At 50.0% G+C, this 20,701-nt stretch overlaps 1 protein-coding gene across 2 annotated transcripts in view; it reads left to right on the top strand.

Annotated features, from left to right (window-relative positions):
- IMPA2 (inositol monophosphatase 2) overlaps positions 1–20,701 on the top strand; it is a 42,755-nt gene that overhangs the window by 13,733 nt on the left and 8,321 nt on the right. Inside the window, exons 2-5 of one of the 2 annotated variants that reach the window (XM_040619634.1) lie at positions 2,607–2,740; positions 9,377–9,481; positions 11,727–11,772; positions 13,757–13,865. In XM_040619634.1, coding sequence (XP_040475568.1) covers positions 2,607–2,740; positions 9,377–9,481; positions 11,727–11,772; positions 13,757–13,865 — 394 coding nt within the window. The remainder of the gene's footprint in view (positions 1–2,606; positions 2,741–9,376; positions 9,482–11,726; positions 11,773–13,756; positions 13,866–20,701) is intronic. The other variant, XM_040619635.1, reaches the window with a different exon arrangement.

The following is a 20,701-nucleotide window of genomic DNA, read 5'->3' as shown; positions in this document are numbered from 1 at the left end:
GTAATGGTCCGGTTGGAGAAAATGTGCAGAATCTCTTCAAGCAGCCTGATTTTTTTTTTTCATGATTCAAAGAATTTTGTGCACCTTCTCTATGCCAGGTACGAGTCTAGAGGCAAGGGGCATGGCAGGGTACCCAAGTGAGCAGCTCCTGTCTTCCTGGGGAGACATACCATCCACAGAGGGACAAACTGGATAATTTCAGATGGCACGAAGTTCTGGATAGACAAGAAAATATAAAGTCACTGGGACAGAAAGAAATTTGGTGAGGATCAGCCAGAAAACCAGAGTGGCGGAAGGATGGCGAGCATGGGGGTGGCCTGCGGGAGGTGAGATTTGTAGGTCTGGGGCTTTTTCCTACAAGCCATGGCAGTCATCGGGCAGTTCCAAGCATTAACGTGAGAGGAGCTGATGTATGTGGTAACATCGCTCTGGTCTCACCGTAGACACCGCAGGGCGCATGGTCGCAGGCCCAGCGTTGAACTGTGTGAATGCTCACGACACACGGAGAGGGGCAAATCCAACACGAAGCCCGTGCCCCCTCAGGGTGGTGGCCCCGGGACTCGTGTGTGGCGCCGGGGCAGAACACGCCAGCCCCCTACTCCAGCGCGGCCCCCAGCATCGGTGTCACCACAGAACTTGTCAGAAATGCAAATGTCACACCTCAAACCCCACACAGGGACCACACACACATCACGTGCACATGCATAGGCCACACAGACATCACATACGTGTGCGTGTAAACATACACCACCGCACACACCCCCCCCACGCACGACACTGAATTGCCATACGAGACGCAAGCACACAGCCAAACGACCTATAAATAGGAGGGCTGGACTAAGCCCAAATGCAGGGATCCCTGGAGGACAAGGGGGCTACATGAGTTCCACTTGGGGAGCTTCAAGTTTATAACAAGGAACCTGTGGAGATTTGTTTGGTGGGAGCTTACTTTGTGCAACCTGACGTTGCTGAGCAGGACGTTGCAAATAGAAGGGCCGGGAAGGCCCCAAGTGGCAGACAGTCGGGGGCCTGGCACAGAAATGTTCATGGCTTATGCACGAGTGCTATATGCTTTGTCTTTCGCGTTATTTACAGAATTACACTTTTCTGTAATACGTATCGGTTTGCGACCGAGATGAAAAACGGAAGGGAACCTGGCCAGGCTCAGCACGGTTGGGGCTGGCAGTAGGAGGGGGTGGTAATGTGAGGAGCATAAAAAGTGGGGATCGCTCAGTGTCTGGGGGTCTCCTGCTTATTCTTTAAAACTCCACCGGCAGTCCTCCTCCTCGCTGCACACTTGGGGGTCACCTCCTGCCGTCCTCCTCGCTGCGGGGGCGCAGCGCAGGCCGGACCCGAAGCAGGCCCTCAGGAAACACAACCGAAGGCGGAGGCAGAAGTCTCCTGGTGGGCAAAGGATGTGGGGTCTGGGTAGCTGAGTGACTGACGGTGCTTCGGAGAGAAATGCAGGATCTTGGGGTGGTAGCCAGTTTCGGAGGAAAGTTCTGAAGTCGTTTTTAGGTGTCCCGACTTGGTCATCATGCTGAGGGAGACACCGAGTTTACAACAGACGGAAATGGAAAAGAAAGGCCCGGGCTGGAGAAGGAGTGCTTTTTTTTTTTTTTTTTTTAAAGATTTTATTTATTTATTCGACAGAGATAGAGACAGCCAGCGAGAGAGGGAACACAAGCAGGGGGAGTGGGAGAGGAAGAAGCAGGCTCATAGCTGAGGAGCCTGACGTGGGGCTCGATCCCGTAACGCTGGGATCACGCCCTGAGCCGAAGGCAGACGCTTAACCGCTGTGCCACCCAGGCGCCCCAGAAGGAGTGCTTTTTATTTCACAGAGTAGACCTGGTCCTTCCCAAAGTGTCCTGTGACTGTTGAACCAGTCCACATGCTTTCCTGTTTGGGCCTTGCAGGGGGTCCTGGAGCCGGACTGGGCCGGGCAAGAGGCACCGGGAGGCCCCCTCCATGCCTCACCTCTGTATTTGGCCGCAGCGGGTTTGGACCGGGTAGTCTGCCTGTGAGCCCAGAGCTGCGGGTCAGCGAGGTCCTGGCACCGAAGCCAGCCCGTGGGCACATGCCGGTGGCGTTGCCCTGAGCAGAGTGGCAGGGAGAGCGTGCCTTCCTGTTGGTGAAGTACCTCTTAACCTCTCAGGTCTCCCTGTTGGAACGTCTATAATCTGGGTTCAGGAGCATGGGATCCACTCCATGTGCTGCATAACGTGAATTAGGGAAAATACATTTTTACAACGAAATCAAGTTCTTGGGACTCTCTGGGGGCAACGGTGTGTTAGTTAACATCATCTTACGTTGGGCGAAGCCCCATGCCCTTTGGAACCACTGTTTTTCTTTTCCCTCAAAGCAGAATTGTTCCACGGGTAGGACAGGAGCGCTTCAACAAGGGAGCCCATCTTTCTGGTGAAAGAACAGTGGGTAGTCAGGCTCACTAGGTGGGTCTGAGGTTCAGCCCCCACGGCCTGCCCGTGATGGAAGCAGCCAGTGGCCCTCGGAGTTGGCACGCGGGAGGGGGGGAGCGCATTTGCCGGGGGGACCCGGGCGCTCATCCATTTAACTACGTCCTGTACTTTTTTGTACTTTTATTTCAGATCATCAGAAAAGCCCTTTCTGAGGAAAAACGCGTCTCCACAAAAACATCAGCTGCTGACCTCGTGACAGAAACAGATCACCTCGTGGAAGGTTTAATTATTTCTGAGCTGCAGAAAAGGTTTCCTTCACACAGGTAGGTGTGTTCCTCCGGAAGGGACCCCAGTAACGTGCTGCCAGCGTCTGACTCGGGGCACCACGCCGCTGGTCGCTGGGGGCAGACGTGAAACAGGGAGCCTCACAGTCTGCTTCCCGTATTTTGATTGCATGGGAAACATAATGTTTTCATTCCTCTTACTGTCATCTTGACAGTGCTCATGGCAGTCTGTTACCTTACAAATACTGACAAGGCTCCACTTCTCTAACATGCTCAGGGGAAGTGCTCTGCTCCCCTCTGCTAAGCCATTTGACATATTTCTGGAGGGACTTGGGGGCAAGTAATGTTCCCTGCCTGTGTCTGTGTGGTGGCCCCATGCAGACTTTCCAGAAGGGATGCGGCCCCAGGTCCACGCCTGTTGGTGCACCCCTGCTGGTACTCAGGGGCGCTTTCTCCCCTGTCAGGCCAGCACATGCGACAGGGAAGGCTGCTCTCTGCCCTAGAAGGTGCTTATGAGGACTCCACCTTCTTCCCTAGAGCGGAAGTTCTTAACCCTTTTGGGGTCACTATGTGGAGAAGTCAATGCAAACCATTAAACTTTTCCTCAGGAAAATTCAAATGTGTACGCAGCATTTTGCATCTAGTTCCAAGGGAACTCAGAGGAAGATACCCCTTGAGCTCTGGGCAAGGTGGTGGGCTCCTCTGGCCCTCCCTCATGCCTGGAGCTCTCCAGAAGAGAGTTGGAAAACCACTGCCTCAGATAGGAGGGTTCTCTCTCCTCACAGAGGAGGCTGGAATAGGTGCTCTTGGATTTCTGGGTATGGATCATGATTGCGGTAAGGTTCCATGTTTGATGGGCTTGTACAACAGAGACATGGAGGGCGGCCTCCCTCAGCATCCGTCTGGCGCAGGGTGGGCGCAATGGAGTTTTCCCCTGTGAATGATTAAATGAAAGAAGGGACAAGCCAGCGTTCAAACATACCTCCTTTTCCCCCTGTTGTTTCCTCCTAATTGGTTGGGTCATCTCAAGGTCACCAACTCTCCCTTCGAAATTTTCTCCACCAATGGGTTGTGTTTGTTTTGTTTTGTTGACAACCTTTGTGTGTGAGCGTCTGTTATTTCCCTCTTCCTTGTTCAGTGTGAAGTCAGGATCCCTGACATCTGTTACAATATTTACAAGCTCAAAAACGTTTATGATTTTTTAACTTCTTGAAACTCAAGTTAAATGGTAATGTTGAAAGAAATCTATAGATTGCTTTTACTCTTTGAGAGGAAAAAGGCCACAGGAACCAACGTGCTGTTTCTGGTTGAGGAACTATTTTGGTACTTGAGGTTTCCGTGGTATTGGCCCAGGTGGCTGTGGCAGAGTGAAGGTCACTGCAAGACCAGACGTATTTATCGGGCTTCCGCACTTTTCAGTTAGATTACTCCTGAGAACCCCAGTTCTGAAATGACATACGTGTTGCATGTGTTGGCAGCTGTTGCTAAGTGGTTTGGGTCGCCTCTTGTGTCAGTATGGGCCATGGATTCCATTTGTACAAGGTGTATTTTTTTTTAAAGATTTTATTTATTTATTTGAGAGAGAGAAAGCACAAGCTGCGGGGAAAGGCAGAGGGAGACGGAGAAGCAGACTCCCCACTGAGCAGGGAGCCCCGATATGGGACTTGATCCCACGACCCTGGGATCGTGACCTGAGCCAAAGTCAGATGCTTAACCCAGTCACCCCTACAAGGTGTATTTAAATATTCATTGCTGCCTACTCTAGGATAAAAGTCAGTGTGTTATATGAGTGATCGTACCCACCCCCCCGCCCCCCACCAGCCACCCGCTACCCCCACTCCACCCTGCAGCCCGGGGTCTCCAGGGGATTGCCAAACTCCGAAGCCCCTTTGGAAGACGGTTGACCCAGAGCAGTGGACCCTACCTAGGGTGTGTGCCAGGCCCACCTGGGCTTCTCCAGCCTGCTAATGCTAGGCCTCCGTCCCTGAAGATGCCCTGGGAGAGGCCGAGGCACACACCTACCCAGGAATCCGAGCTCTTCTCAAGCCGCCTCCAGCTCGTGCTGGCCAGGCTGGGAGGGATGAGATGTGGCTGCCCCATGGTCGCCGCTGGCTCTTTGCCACTTGCTTCTCAGTTCTGAGGGCAACACCAGGATTCGGGGAAGCCTGGAAGTCCTGCTTCTACTCTGCTCGGTTTGCCTAGAAAACTCAGGTAGATAAAACCATTTCTCAGCATATCTGTGCCAAGTGTGGAGTGGGTTTTTTTGGTTTTTGCCAATGACTAGGATTCAAACGAATTTGGGAGCATTTAATTGTATTTTAGATCGTAAACAAATTGATACATTTGCAATTAGAAAACATTGCATACACATAATAAAATAGTGTATTGTAATTTTTCTTCATTCAGAGTATTGAAATATATCCCTTAAACAATAAATTAGCAAAACTGCCCCATCATCCTTTTTTAGGAAGGACTCCCTGTTATTCTGAACTTACGCTGGTCCCCATTTTTAGCCGTTTGAAACTGTTGAAGATTGCAACTGTTTTGTTTTTAATAAAATAAGAAGCAACCTGGTATAGGCTCCCTGTTTTACTATTTTATTGTATTCATTTGTGAAATCCAAAGTCTGGGTCCCCGATCTGGAAGACAGGAGTATGCTGAACCGAAGAACTGTAAGATTTAAACTTGCTGCTGCCCGCGGCTTTGGAAAATCACGCGTTCTCGGTGTCTCAGCCTCCTCATCTAGGACCGAGGCACCCAGCCAAGGTCATCGTCTGGTGGTAATGACAGAAAGCAAACTAGCAGGTGGAGGTTGACAGTTAAAGCACAGTCTTGGCATTGACCACATTAGCTCAGTCTCCATCCACGCCTGCCTTTCTGGGGCACCTAAACCTGTTTTTAGTGGATGATTTTGAGGCAGATCCAAGTTCTGCAACTTCGGAAATACTCAGTAGCATCACTGACCCATATTTATATACACCCTGTCCGTGTCCCTTTTGTCCGGGTTAGTGCAGGCAAGGGGAGGAGAGCAGCTGGGGCTGCTCAGGACACCCAGCTGCCTCCTCTGTCCATGTCTGGGCTCCCCTCGGCAGGACGTGGCCTCATCCATCGTGGTGACTCCCAGGCCCTGCGGCGTACCCTGTGTGCCCTGGACTTGGAAGAAATATGTTCCTAGCCACCACCAGCTAAACGCTTGCTTTCCGCCGCTTTCCCACTGTGTTTTGCGCTGGGCACTCATGTCATCAGGCAGCAGAGCCTGCCGCGATGCTGGCCAGGCCTAGGAGCATTAACTGGCTCCCTAGTGAACTGAAGGGTGACCCTGACCTTGTCACAGGGTAAACAAACTAGCCAGGGAAAAAAGGCCTAGATGCACTTGGCCGTCAAAATTATAAGGGTTTGTTAGGACTATAAGAAAAAAAAGTAGTTAAATTACGCAACAGGATATCATTCTAACTTGTTACCAAGCTTTGAACCTTACCCCAATTGCTGCTTTCCTCTTGTACGGTAGAGAGGCTTATGAAAAGGCCCTTGAGCTCCCTAAATTTAGGCACACGGATTGGTTTTTTCTACTTATGTTATGGATTTTATGTAGCTGTCCAAATGCTTTTATTAAGGTCTCTGTTGTCTTGCACCTCCATCTGTCCAAGTTATTTTCCCCACTCCCTCTGCAAAGAGCTGAAGAATGTTCTCTCCGCTTCCCATGTGAAGACCATCAGGTTTCAGTGAATAAACTACATCCCTCCTCACATACCAGGGAGAGAGGATGGACACAGTCCAAGGCCTCAAAGTGTCCCCCACAGGTGCGAAGCAAATAGCAAGGTGACAGACACTCCTTCCCCCTTCGTTGACTTGGGCAGCAGAGTAGAGATGAGAACTCTTCCCACTGCTGGGAAAGTCCAGGGCTCGGTGTGGTTCCTTTGAGTGCTTCCTATCAGAAATGCTGTGCAGAACAAAAGCCGTGTCCACAGGAGCATTGTGGATGCTGCTTTAAACATGCTGCTTGGTGACCCTGTAGGCCATGTCCATCCCATCTGCTCTGCTAGTGAGCCAGCAGCCCTCCTGGCCCTGCGTGTCCTGGGAAGCCCCATCGGTGCACCGCGGGCTGTGCTCCCTGACACGTGTGTTCGCTGCCAGCCCTGCAGAGATGCTCTCCCCTCTTCCTTCCCGGGAGACCCCACAACTCTAGTAGGTACCAGCTTCCCACTTAAATGAGGTTTAAAAAGGAAGAAAATTCCACATGCGTCCTCAGTGCCTGAGAATTTCTCTTTGGTTGTGAGTCACTTCCATTTCTATCTTGACCTACTAATAAGTCTTCTCACTGATTTCTCGACCTCGTGCCCAATTTAAGATTTGGCAGTCGATTGCTATATATGTGTGTTTTTAGGGTGAGGACCCTTTTCTTTAGAAACATAATCACAAGCCATTGCCTGGGAGGAAAATCACGTAGCTATAGAAGACGACATTGAAAAGAGATGTAATTCCTTAAGTCTTTGGCTAAGAGAACTTGGCCGAGCTTGTGCCACGCATAATCATCAGTGATTCTGCGCGCCCATCATCTGTCTCCCTGCTGTGGTCAGAGTCACTGCCTGGCCAGGCCCTGCCCAGCTTGGCTCCTCCAACTTCCTGTCTTTCACCACGCCACGTCTGCCATCTCCACCTGCCTGCCTGGATCACATGACCCAAATGACCCAAAACCCCGCAGAGGGGAGCGAGGGTAGGGAGGCAGTCCCCAGCAGGAGGAGGGCACCAGGAACAAACAAAAGCGAGGAACCGGCGTCCCATGCATCCCAGGAGAGCAAGCTGCTGGGCGCGGGCTGCTCACCCAAGCTTTCTCTGCACAGCAGCCGTTTTTGGGGGATGGAGTGCTCAGGCGCCTTACTCAGTGTCGCCCAGCCCCAGCGCCCTGCCTCTGCTCGGAGGCGGGGCTTTCTCCGGGGGGCAACAGCTGGAGGGGAAATGATACATGTTCGCTCCTCACACACACAGACCGACTGCAGATCCGTTATCAGACAGTGGGGCTAGATGACTGTGTGTGTGCATGGAGGGCGTGACTTTCACAATCTGTGAAGTGGAAAGGGGTGGTCCCAGGTGAGTTGTGGGGCATGTGACGGCGCTGGGGTGACGAACAGTGACGTCAGAACGCACGGCACTGGTTCTTTCTCAGTGCTGCAGACGAGGACGACACTTGAGATGCGGCGACTGAGAGTCAAGAACTGCTTAGTTTTTTGAAATTGCATTTAATTTAAATTATTTAAATTTAAACAGCCACACATAGCTCGTTGGTACCATGTTGGGCGAGCAGTTGGAGGTTTCCAGCTCAGTCCTTTTATCCATCTCATCTGCAAGTTCATTGTTGCCACATCTTAGGACACACAGTTCCTCTGGAGAAAGTGGTTTCCGGGAGCGCTTCGAGGCTGAGCAGAAAGGGCCCGCTCTGGCCTCTTCAGGGGCTAAGCAGCTGCCTGATGACCACAGCAGACAACACACCACATGCCAGCAGGAGGACAGGAAACTTTTCTTGTTTTTCATTCATTTATCCTTCTTAGTAAAAACATATTGTCTTCAGGTCTCCTTTTCTCCAGTATAGACACAGACATAGCATGAGAAGCTGCTAGAAGGCTCTCCACCAGGCCTTGTATTCAGGCATAGAACACGTGTTTGCTCAGCAGCTGCTGTGGGCCAGGCCCTGGTGACAAGGCGGTACACGGGGCAGAGGCCCCACTCTTGCTGGACCCGGGTTTGTTACGTGACAGTTGGAGACGTGGACTAAGCACTCAGTGTGCCAGGCCCTGTGGTGAACGCTTTAGATCAGGATGTGTGTTTCTCGTTTGGCTTCCTAACGGGAAGTAGACAGCCCACTCCAGTGAGGATGGCTCCCAGAGGGCTTGTCTACAGAGGACTAGTTATGAAGCGGGGGGCGGGAACGGGCCCCTCCCGCTGGTGCAGGGCAGTGCACAGCCTGCGTCCTGGGCTGGCCGTGTCCCTACAGGCCGGGGGGCACCAGAGCATGAAAAAGACGGTGTGGCCCACCGAGGGGCTCCTAGACCACATGCCAGGATGGAAAGGGCCTCTGAGGAGATACAGCAGCTCCTGTTGAGCCCAAATGGTGGGCGGATACAGCTGTCACCTCGTCTTCAGTTCAGAGGAGGCCAGGCTGGGGACAGACCTGGCAGGGGTCAGCTGTGGGTGACATTCGGTTCCTTGGGTCCAGCCTTCAGTCCGCCCCAGCCACAGCACTACTGGTGGGAGAGCTAAAGCCCGAGGCCTGCGCCCTGCTCCCCGGCCAGCGTTCCCCACGCTCTTCTCCGTCATTTGTCTTCAGCCTTCTGTCCTCCAGACTAAGGTCAGAGCAGAGTTGAGCTTTGCGTTAAAAGGCCTGTCTTCCAGTGTTCTTCATTCTCGTCTCTGTGCCCCTGGCCCGCTCACACGCCCCGATGCTTTCCCCCTACGTTGAGGTGTCGACTTCACGTTTTCTAATCCCGCTGAGTAAGTAGGCTAGCAGCCAGATCGAAAAGCAGATGGTCTTTTACAGACGCTGCCTCCCTTTGACCCAGAGAAGCCATGATGAGATCTCTGCTGTGTCTGCTTTGTCCTTGATGGGACCAGAAGCAGTCTGAAGCGCTTTGTCTCGAGTTCTTGGCGAGTTTTCTCAGGCTGAGCTCCTGCCCACCACAGGTTTATTGCGGAAGAGTCAGCCGCCGCCGGGGCCAAGTGCGTGCTCACCCCCAGCCCCACGTGGATCGTCGACCCCATTGACGGCACCTGCAACTTTGTGCACAGGTGAGCATCAGGCTGGGCCACCCCTGTTCTCGTCCTTAACCCGTCCTCTTCTCTCAGACTTTGTCTTTTCCAAAACAGCCTTTTTCGAGGCAAGAGTCTATGAACAAACCTCCAGTAGGTGGACAGTCTCATTGAAAAGGTGGTCACGTGTCGATCTTTTTTTTTAAATGAGGTTTTCCATTTGGGAGCTACTCTCAGCATGTAGGAAATACTCATTTGTTCAAACCTGTGGTGTTTGTCATCTTTAAAACGTTGGGTTGAATTAAGAAGGACCGCTTATGGAGGCCCCTGGGGAAGCAAGCAGGGTTACGAGAGCAGCGCGAGTGGCCTGGCGGCCGCAGAGCCCAACAGTGAGCCGCAGCACCCGAGGGCTGGTGTCGCAGAGCTGCTGTGGAGGTGAGAGCAGAGCTCACGCCGGGGGAGGCGGGACGAGCACCTGCTGGCAAATCGGACTGAGCAAGTAACAGCCAAAAGCCAGGAGGTTCTAGGGAGATCCGAGAGGCCCTTGGGGAGGGAGAAGGGAGGCGAGCTGCAGCTCAGGGGGGTGATGGGGACGTGGCCTCTACTCTGGGTCCTCTGACCGGTGGGGTGGGCGTCGGAGCTGCCCAGGGACACGAGAGCACCTCGTGTGGTGTGGTTTCCACAGACGGCTGGTTCTCTGACATGAACACGCATGGGGCCTCCTGCAGAGCTGGTTGGCACAGGCTCCGGTCCCCTCCCCGGTCCCTTCCCGGTCGGGCATCCCATGGATGTGCATTTCTCACCAGCACTCAGGCAACGCCAGCAGTGCAGACCCCACGGTGAGAGCCCCTTCCCCAGATGGCTAGGAAACGCTGTTTCCTTACATAAAGTGAAAAAGTCTGAGCACAGGCAGACTAGGGCGCTTCGTTCCTGGTGCTTGCTCTCTTCTGTGTTCTGCCTCAAGCAGCGTGTTTGTGTGTCAGCGTGTAAGGTAATCCTGACCTGTCATGTTGGTCATCACCCTTTTCTTAACATGAGTTACCTTGAGAATTTAGCTGGTCATGCCCACACAGTGCCTTTCGAGGCAATGGAATAGTGCCATCTGGTGACCGCAGCAGCGTCAAGAGACTAATTTGAACTACGGCGTGACAACCCCGACCCTGGGCAGGAATTCAGGAGGAGCCTCAGGCCTCCCCTCGTAGGTGTGTTTCGCTGAGCAAAGCTCAGCAAAGCTCCCGTTCTTCTGTCTTGCTTGTTACTACTGCGTGCTGGTAAGGGGGACGGTGGAGGGGTGCTGAGTCCCGTCACGTGGTGAGACCCACACATCCACCAGAGGGCCTTGTGGGCCCCAGTGGCCCTCAGGTTCCAGGACATCTTCAAGAGCCGCAGCGTAGCGCTCTTTGTGGCCTATAGACATCAGAAGACTTTCCACTGCAGCTCAGAAGTTCTGTTCATTCTCGGGTCCAGCAGTGTCAGGGCTGAAGCAGGTGGGAGAGAGCTCTCCCAGGTACCTGGAGTGGAACCTGGCGTGTGGTGTGTTTGCTCAGCGAGCCAACCACCCAATAAGCGTGCGGCTGCCTCAGCCGCGGGCCAGGCTCACCTCCACGGGGGACTGGCTTCATAGTTTTCTGTAGGTTAGTAGTACGCAGCTCCTTTCTGCTTGCTGGTGAGCTCTGCTGACCTTCACGTAGAGAGAGGTCATTCTGAAGAGGTACAGCAGTAACAGCGAAATCACACAGTAAAACCACAGGCAGTCTGCAGTGGCACAGCCGGCCTGCGACGCTCCGGCCCAGGCCTGCAGCTGGCCGTTTGCGAGCTCACTCAGGACAGAGGGTGAGGGTTGTTGTCTCCCAGACCCAGCCTCGGCGGGGAGGCTGTGATGCCGCCTCCTGGGGGCCTCTCCTCACCTCACTGGGGACATGGGTGTGAGCTTTTTGGAGGTGTCTGCTGTCCCTTTACGTCTCTGAAAACCAGAAAGCTGATGATTAAAATCCCTCTCCACTGGGTAGTTGATGGTCATTGCTGAATTACAGCCCTCGTACATGACTTTCGGAATACTGCTTTCTCTCAAGGTAGTCTGTCTGCTAAGCCTATTTGTCTTGGAAGCAGTTAGTGACATTGTGGGAAATAACTTTTTAAAAAAAACAAACCCACCCACACTGTAGAAAGGTCTTTCTGTGCCTCCAGTGACAATGCTGCATAGCAGAGCCACAGAGAGGCTCCGAGGAGTTTGCATGAGACCATTTATGTTTTAGAGTATAAACCATTCTGTCTTCCTTTGCAGATTTCCCACTGTGGCGGTGAGCATTGGATTTGCTGTAGACCAAGAGGTACGTGGTGGATGGGTTCCCCTGGGCCCGTGGTCCTGAACCCCTTGGGCCTGGCTTCACATTGTCCTTTTTGGATTTGACCCCTGTACTCTTGTTTTTCTTTGTCATGTGTCTTAGTCATGACTAGTAAATCCAAGCATGTGTTTTTCAGATCTGAGAAAGTAAAGGAAAACTGGTTTTGGGTGTGTGGGTTTGGGGCCTCATGGGCAGCCCACCCCCATGGTGACGGGCCCTTGTTTCCACCATAGTCTTTCTGTGATGCTGCTGGAGAAGCATGGAAGGGAAAGTTCTGAGCAAATGCTCCACGTTAGTCTCCCTCTGACCCCTGGGGCGTGTGATCTAGTCCCACACAGAAGAGACTCCTATTTTTGGAGGACATTTTTAATCCCCGTCTTTCATTAGTTCTTCTCCATCTTTCCCTGGCTGTTAGCATGAGAACACGGCTGCTTCAGGGTTCCCATCACCCCTGGAGCTAAGCAACACCATGAGACCTGCATCGAGGGCATTAATCAATTTAAGCAGTAATGCCTAGGAAAGCCTTCACTTCTGTGTGGTCACCACAGTTACATTTAAGTAGGACTGGGGGTTCAGTATTTTCCAAAAGCAGCCCTCCACTAGGCACTGTTTTCTCATCTTTGTCCTCAACACTGGCAGTGATTCCCTAGCATGGAGACGGAGGGAAGTTGATACCTGCGTAAAAGTACTTAAAGTGAAGATACATAAGAATTTTAATATCGAAATCTGGTTAAGGAGTTACATGCTCACGTGTTTCCCTGTTCAGTGTCACTGAGACCAAGTAGGTGGCTGAGCAATAAGCTCAGGGGGTGACGCTCGTGACCACATGTCGGTAGCTGGGTGGGGAGGACAAAAATGCTGTGTGCGGGCAAGGTCTCCGGTGGCGAGGCCTTCAGCTTTGATGGGCCTGGTGTGGGTGACGGTGTGCAGGTGGGTCGGACGTGTAGTGGAGGGCTGTGCTCAAGGAGAGATTCCCAGTCATCCTCACCCTTCCCTCCCGCGAGCAAAGGCCTCCAGGCCCCCCGACCACCCCGGGGGCACAGGGTCTAGAGGCCTTCATGCTTCTAGGACTACCCTGATTTGGGAACCCCCTTAAAGCTAGGGTGGTGGGAAGGGGGTAAGATGTTGCTGGAAAGCTGACTGAATGGTCCTCTCCAGAAATAAACCCTTTTCCTGCATTGCCGGGGAGTCCATTCCACTGCTCACCCCAGGCCAGGCGGGACTCTCCCGAGAGACTTGGCCTGGGTCTCTCTTCATTTTCCAGGGAGACGAACACACGGCCAACCCCCAGACCACACACACTTGCTCCTATTAACCCTGAATAGTGGCGAGTCAGTACAGGAAAGAAACAAACAGCACATGAGCGTAAGGCAGTGTTTTTTTCCATGCTCGCCTCTTCTTTCGACTGTTTCCGACTGGGAGGCTGCTGTCTGAGGCGTTTGTTACCTGCTTTATGCAGCGTGGCTGCGGTTTGGCGCCCTGCCCGCTCAGCGCTGCGCCCCTCCTTGGTGAATCACCTCTCCTCCTTGGCCGTCCTTGAGTCTGATTCCGTCGGCTTTACAGATGTATTCTTAATTTTTCACATGTCAGCAACTTTGAGGGTTTCTTGTGGGGGTGCATTAGTCACAAGTAGCCTCCCCCAGCCCCCACCCCCCGAAACAGAGGCCTTTCTGAAGAATTAAGCTTTTTCAATAACTTTCAGTTACTAATGCTTGATTATGAGGTTAATTTTTAATAAAGCTGTATTCGTTTTAATACATTTTTAAGTATGTGATTTTCAAAAAGACAGTGTGCTTTCATGTCCAGTTTTGAACTGAGACACTAATTTTTTTCAATTCCCTTTCGAAAGGTAGTTTCCATCGTATTGGTCCTAACACCTAGAACCCTTCCCCCTTCGAATTACTACGTTATTTTCTGTGTCAAATGAGTGAAGCACGTTTGTTTTCTGTCCTGCCCCTGCACCCCGCAGCTTGAGTTTGGAGTGATTTACCACTGCACGGAGGAGCGGCTGTACACGGGCCGGAGGGGCCGGGGCGCCTTCTGCAACGGCCAGCGACTCCAGGTCTCCGGGGAGACAGGTGGGGCTTCACGCGGCTCGCCTCAGCTCTTTTCAGAGTGAGAAGCGTGAATGGAAAATGCCAAAATCACCCTTCTGGGAGACGGTGCTGGAGGTCTCCGGCCGGGGGTTCAATTCCTTTAGGGACATTGCGTCCCTGAGGACCCGGAAAGCGAGCCAGTTCTGCGTCCTCATGGTTTTGTGGATGTGGCCAGGAGCTTTAAATAGTCTCATTCTGCTTTACACTCACATCTTTCAGCTTTCGTGCTCAAAGGAACCAGTCATCAGTATGGTTTGGTCTCTAGCAATCCAAGGACAAGGGCAGAGTCAGAAGCATGCTCTGGCCCTCAGAGCGTCCAGGGAGACATCAGTCATCCCGACGTCACCGGGGCGACGTCACCCAGGTGCCGTCCGTGGCCCCCTGGGTGTGGACGGGCTGCTGTCGGCTTCAGTTTCCGTGAGAGGACGAGTGGCCACGGGAATGAGTTGTGTAGACAAGCAACGTGTCCACACACCACAGCTGTATCCCTGTCCACGTTATTCCTGAAGCAGAGCCTCGGGGACATCCGGTAGCTTCTATAAAGGGACAATGGTTGTGTTAAGCTGCATATAACTACATACCGTTCACAATACGCCAGCTTAGGTTTCTCAGGGTCTTTTGGGCCTTTCTTTCACGCTGATGAGGTCAGTGATATTTTTCCGCATGGTGGGACAGGTACTGTCCTGTAGGGGGCAGAAGTAAAAGAAGAGCCCCTGCTTCGAAGCAGCCAGATCAGGAGAGACCTGGAGAGCTCCCTCAGGTCCGTGTTTGGGTCTGAAAAGGTAGAAAGCCCCGTTCCTGCAAACTTCTCCCTTGCGCATTTCCGCAGCAGGACATCTTGAGGTATCCTCCCCCATCATGGCTTCAGTCTGGGGGCCCCAGTGCTCCCCCTTTCTTTGTTCTTCCTCCCTGGATGACACCCATGTGCCTAGATGGCCTCAGAGGCAATGAGAGGAGTAAAGTGTATCGCTGCCCTCCAGCGGCCCCTCGGTGCGTGAGGAGAACGAGTTCTCCAGCCGTGATCTGCAGTGTGGTGAGAGCATGGCCGATCAAGGAGCCCTGGGTGGGTGGGGGGACAGGAGCCCCGTGTGCCTGGAGCCAGCCAGCCGGCCCAGTGGGGAAACCACGAGGCTCCTCCAGGGGCCCCTAAGAGTCGCGAGCATGCCCAGGGGAAGGGGAAGAGCACATGAGGCTTCAGACAGAGGTGGGACCAGCAGGACACACTAACCGGTTAATGCTGCTGAGTCCCAGAGAGATTCCAGAACAGCCTCCAGCCTTGCCCCATGCCTCCCTCTCCCAGAAATGTTTCGTTGGGCTGTACACAAAGTAACGTTAATTGTGGGTGCACATGCCAAGACGTAACCACTCAGGCCAGATTGTGTAAATCAGTAGGGAGGAAGCATGTCATTAAACACGCTTACGTGAACTTTGCTCTATATTACATTTGATTAGGATGCTCGGCTCCATTCACACACACTCGGCTTCCTGGTCGGCTGCCTGTGTTGCTCAGTCGTGCGTGACAACTTCACGTCCTCAGCAGGGCTCTCAGACCCACGTGGGCAGGGCCTTTGGGTGACCTCTACATCTGGCCCGTCGTAGGCCCTCTGGTCATAAACCCCTTCTGCGACACAGCCGGGGTTCCCACTTCTCTCAAAACCACCCATGTTCTGGAGCTCATTTTTACAAAAATTCTCACTACAAAGAGTCTAATGTGCTGTTTTCAGTGCTGGTTGTTTAGTCCTTGGGGGGTGACAAGGTGTCTGCGGAGACAACGGAGCAGACCGTGCAGCACCGTTGTGAGGTGTCGTGCAGACCCGGTTTCGGTCCCGATTCTGCCTCCTCGCAGTGCTGTGAGCTGTCACTTAGCCTCCTGAACCTTCGTCCTCATGTGGTAGGTGGGGGACGTGACTGACGGCAACTGAGGAATGAATGCAGTTCTGCAAGGGGAAGTGCTCAGTGAGGTCCCACAGGTGAGAGTCGTTATCCAAGAAGAAACTTCAGTCTTTGCATAAGATCATTAACGCCCATTGTTAAGATTAGGATGCATTTCTGGAGAAAACAGGACACCCACCACTGATCTTTCTCTCTCTTTTCCTTACTCCTATTATACCTTTCCAGAAGGCTTCCATTCACAAAGTAAGAAGCAAGCAGAACTACACTGGATGGGGTGAAGGATTAGATTGAGGCCAGAATTGCATTAGAACCTTTTTCTTCACATCCCACCATGCAGAATTTCAAATACGTATCAGGTAGACAAAGTTCAGTAAACACACATGACTCACCCTGTGTCCCATTTGTCCACTCATGGCCAACCCTGCTTCATCCATAGTGCCGCCCAGTTCCCACAGTCCCCAGCAAGTCCCTGATACAAATCCCACACGTAGTATCACTTTCTAGTCAGTTTTTCAGTATGTATCTCTATATAAATGATTCTTTGAAATGCATAGTCACAATACCAATGACCCACCCCTCTAAAAATTATCAGTTACTCCGAAAGTCATTAAATAACCAGTGTTCAAATTTCCAGTTGTCTCGTCCTGTGGGAAACAGCCCTTCAAGGCCCCACCCTGAATTCTCAGGGCTCCTTGTGGCTCTTGGGTCAGTCTTTGTTGCTAGGTCTTCTCAGTGGACAGAGCTGGGAAGTTGTCTTTAAATATAAAAGTCATACTGGTGTTTTCAATCCATATTTGTGACAACGAGACTCTCTCCCTAACTATTTGCCTATGTCTCCTCTCCCCGCGCTGGAACCCACGTGCACGGTGACGGCAGGAGTGATAAATTCAGTAATGTCACACAGTCACTTTTCCTCTTTATCTCACAACATACACCAGTTATGATTGAATGACTGAATGATTCTAGCCTACTAACAACAAACCATTGCCCAAAGCAGTCAGAAGGAGGTTTTGTGTTGTCTTGTCTTTTGTGGTTCTTTCATCCGTAGCGAATGTCCTACCAGGGTCTGCAGTCAGATTGCTGTGAGAATCTCTGAAGCCGTTCTTTGTTCCCTTTGCCACCAACTGAGGACAATCACATAAATGCAGTTGTTTCACTTTGTTTTTAATTTAGGAGGACTCGTTTTTAAAATTTGATTTGATTTTGTAATTATATAAAAAGGTACGTTGTTCCAAAGTCAAATCTATAAAACAGTATATTGGAAGAGGTTTAACTTCTGTCCTTGGGCTTTACCCTAGTCTCTTCCTCCCCCAGGGAATACCATCTAAGAAGTCGTTACTGTTGCATTGTTCATTTTAGGTGTGTGTATGTTTCTTTGTTTTTTTTAAATAAGCAGCTGCGTGGTTTTTTGGGTTTTGTTGTTGTTGTTTGCTTTTATTTTCTGTTTTGGTGTAATTTTAGTATTTAGAAAGGTTTATGTTTTTGTTCCGGGGCGCCTGGGTGGCTCAGTCGTTAAGCATCTGCCTTCGGCTCAGGGCGTGATCCCGGCGTTCCGGGATCGAGCCCCACATCAGGCTCCTCCGCTGGGAGTCTGCTTCTTCCTCTCCCACTCCCCCTGCTGTGTTCCCTGTCTCACTGGCTGTCTCTCTGTCAACTAAATACATAAAATCTTTATATATATATATATATTGTTGTTGTTCCAATGATTTCCTTTATATAAAATTTTTCTAGACTTGAATCCCTAGTCTTCTCTTTTTTGGGTCATTGTCTCTTGGTTCCCTATTATCAGTAACATTTAAATTAGCTTGTAACCTCTTCTTCCCCTCCTCATATACTCCAGGATATGATTAAAGCGCAATAACCGTTTCCTCTCAGTTACGACAAGGCAGTTGGCTAGCTTATCCTACGAGTCACACCCTCTCCTCGTTACCTCCCCACCTTTGGGTGGTTGTGCTGCATGTGTGTTGGTTGGCAGGGCAACCAGCCACGTGTGTGATGCTCTCACCCTAGAACTATCAGTTAGTGTGTAGTCTTGGTTCCACAAATAAATTAGATTTAATACCCCCCACCAGCCCTTTATGTTAATGTATCTCCGGTCATGTTGGTTGTGTGAGGCTCAAGCTTGTTCACTAGTACAGCATTTCTCAAGCTTTTGGATCTTAGAACCAACCCTTTTCTACTAATGAAAAAATTATTGAAGACCCCAAAAGAGCTTTCATTTATGTAAGTTATCTATAGGTATTTATGCATTTCAGACTTCTTTAAAGATTTTATTTATTTATTTGTTGGGGGGGCACAAGCAGGGGGAATGACGGGTAGAGCAGGCGGAGGGAGAAGCAGGCTCCCCACTGAGCAGGGAGCCCAGTGCGAGACTCGATCCCAGGACCCCGGATCACGACCTGAGTGGAAGGCAGACCTCCAAATTTTTCCAAATCCCTTTATAATGTCTGACTTAATAGAACATTGACAACTGGATTCTCATATCTGCTTCTATATTCAGTTTGTTGTAATGTATTATCTTGATATATGAAGAAGATCGGGTCTTACACAGATAAGTAGTTGGATAAGGGACAAGTGAGGAATATTTTAATAGACTTTTGTTGGTTTCTTAAAGGTTAGTTGCAGTGTGAAACCTAATGACATATCAATGAATATTTTGTATTCTGTGACTGTGAAATTTATTGGGCAGTTTCCTACTTTGAATGGATCTTTTGCTCACGGATGACTTTGTAACATCATGTATTGGTCATTTGGAAAATATGGGTTCACTGACATTTTTAAGCTCTTTTAAATGTTGACCTATTGATCTTAAAATACTAAGAAAGTCATACTCATTAGTATCACCACTCTTATGAGAAATCTTTAAGTGTTGGGAAGGTGTCAAGCTTTTGGCAGTAGATACAAGTCTTCCCAAATTCTAATCTCCACTTGAAAGCTTGAATTTTATCATTCTGGAGTAAAACTGACATTTTCCTGCAGAATGTAAGTGTAGCAGAGAAGACTGCATCGACCGCCAGAACAGGTGGTGCCCCTCCTTGCTTTATCTACTCTGCAAATGTTAATACAGTGAAAAAGGCAAATAATGGCTTAGTTTAACTTTACAGATTCCTGAAAGAGGCTCAGGGGCCACACTCGGGAACTTCAGTTGGTCTCTCAGGAAGACCTCCTGGGAATAATAATCACAATCTTTCCCTGTGTCCATAACAGTTTGTCAGTGGCCTTTATACTTGGAAGTCCATTCTTCTGGTAATAAAACACATGGCTCGCATTTTCTTGCGTTGACTGTCTTAAATTGTCTCCGTCATCTTCTGGCATAACATTGTCGTTGAAAAGTCTGAAGACAGTTTCATTTTCTTGCCCGTATAAGGGACTCCAGTTTTTTGCTTGAATGCCCAAAGGATTTTTTTTTCTTTAGAGTACAGTAATTTTAATAGAGTATATCTCAGTGTTATTTGTTTTCAGTTAGTTTCCTAGGCACATCATAACTCACCTTTTTTTTTTTTTTAAGATGCCATGGTACACCGTTTCAATATTCAATTTCAAGACCCTTTTTTCTTTTTCTTTTTCTTTTTTTTTTTTTTACTTTCAGAAGAGTTTTCTTGAATTACAGTTTTTAGTATTTGTTCATTTCCAGATTCTTTTGCTTTGTTTTTGTCTTCTGGGTGTTCTGTTGTAAGTATGTTGGAGCTTCTCTGCTTCTCTTTTCCGTTCGTCTTTTCTATTCCACAATTCCACAATTCCAGTTTTGCTTTAATCCTTTTCACCAGTTCCACCAGTTTGGTTTTTTTTTTTTTTTTTTTTTTTGCCCTCCATTTCTCTTTTCTTTTTTTAAAAAATATTTTATTTATTTGTTTGACACAGAGAGCTAGCGAGAGAGCGAGCAAAAGCAGGGGGAGCAGCAGGCAGAGGCAGAGGGAGAAGCAGGGTCCCTGCTGAGCAAGGAGCCTGACACGGGGCTCGATCCCAGGACTCAGGGATCATGACCTGAGCCGAAGGCAGATGCTTAACTGACTGAGCCACCCAGGTGCCCCTTCCCCTCCATTTCTTACAAAGCACAGTCTATTCTGTTTATTCTTTGTTGCTTCCGTTTAATCTTTTCTGAAATAGTTTCTTTTCCAATTCTTCCTAAGTTCTGGCCCCTCCACTTTCTAGTTAGGCTGTTTTTTTTTAATGTATTCTTCATTTATTTATTTTTACATAAAACTACTTCTGTTTTGTGGACAAATCTTTCTTTCAATCCTTGATTGACTGGAGAGTTGTTCTTCTCGTTCTTTTTTTTTTTTTTTTCACATGTAAGTGTGTGTGAGACTCACCCATCATTCTTTTTAATTTCTTCTTTCTACTTGAAATCTGTATTCCTAAAATTGGGAGGGGCTTGTGGATAGTGGGGGTGGGGGGCGAGTTTAGGACATTTTTTGTAGTTTTTTCTAGTTCTAGAGTGCCCTTGTCTGTTGTTTTTCTTAAATGTTCCCAAACTTGGCCTTAGCTTTATATATATATATATATATATATATATTTGGCTCTGTTCCCCTTCTTTTTTTTTTTTTAAAGATTTTATTTATTTATTTGACAGAGAGAGAGACAGCCAGCGAGAGAGGGAACACAAGCAGGGGGAGTGGGAGAGGAAGAAGCAGGCTCATAGCAGAAGAGCCTGATGCGGGGCTCGATACCATAACGCCGGGATCACGCCCTGAGCCGAAGGCAGACGCTTAACGACTGAGCCACCCAGGCGCCCCATCTGTTCCCCTTCTTAACTGTTACCTGAATCATCTCTTTTCTTTGCCTCTTTTATTCTAGTTTAGTGAATTTGGAGTTTACTCCCATGTGTTTCTATTCAGTGCTGGATCCTTCCCCTAAGAGGTGCTTATAAGTCAGTTATAGGAGATGGTAGGGCTGGTGGCTCCTTCCTTTCAGCCTTGACCATG

This window comes from Ursus maritimus, unplaced genomic scaffold (genome assembly GCF_017311325.1).
Source record: "Ursus maritimus isolate PB19 unplaced genomic scaffold, ASM1731132v1 scaffold_33, whole genome shotgun sequence".
NCBI classification, from domain to species: domain Eukaryota; kingdom Metazoa; phylum Chordata; class Mammalia; order Carnivora; family Ursidae; genus Ursus; species Ursus maritimus.
This window is presented reverse-complemented; position numbering and strand designations above follow the sequence as displayed.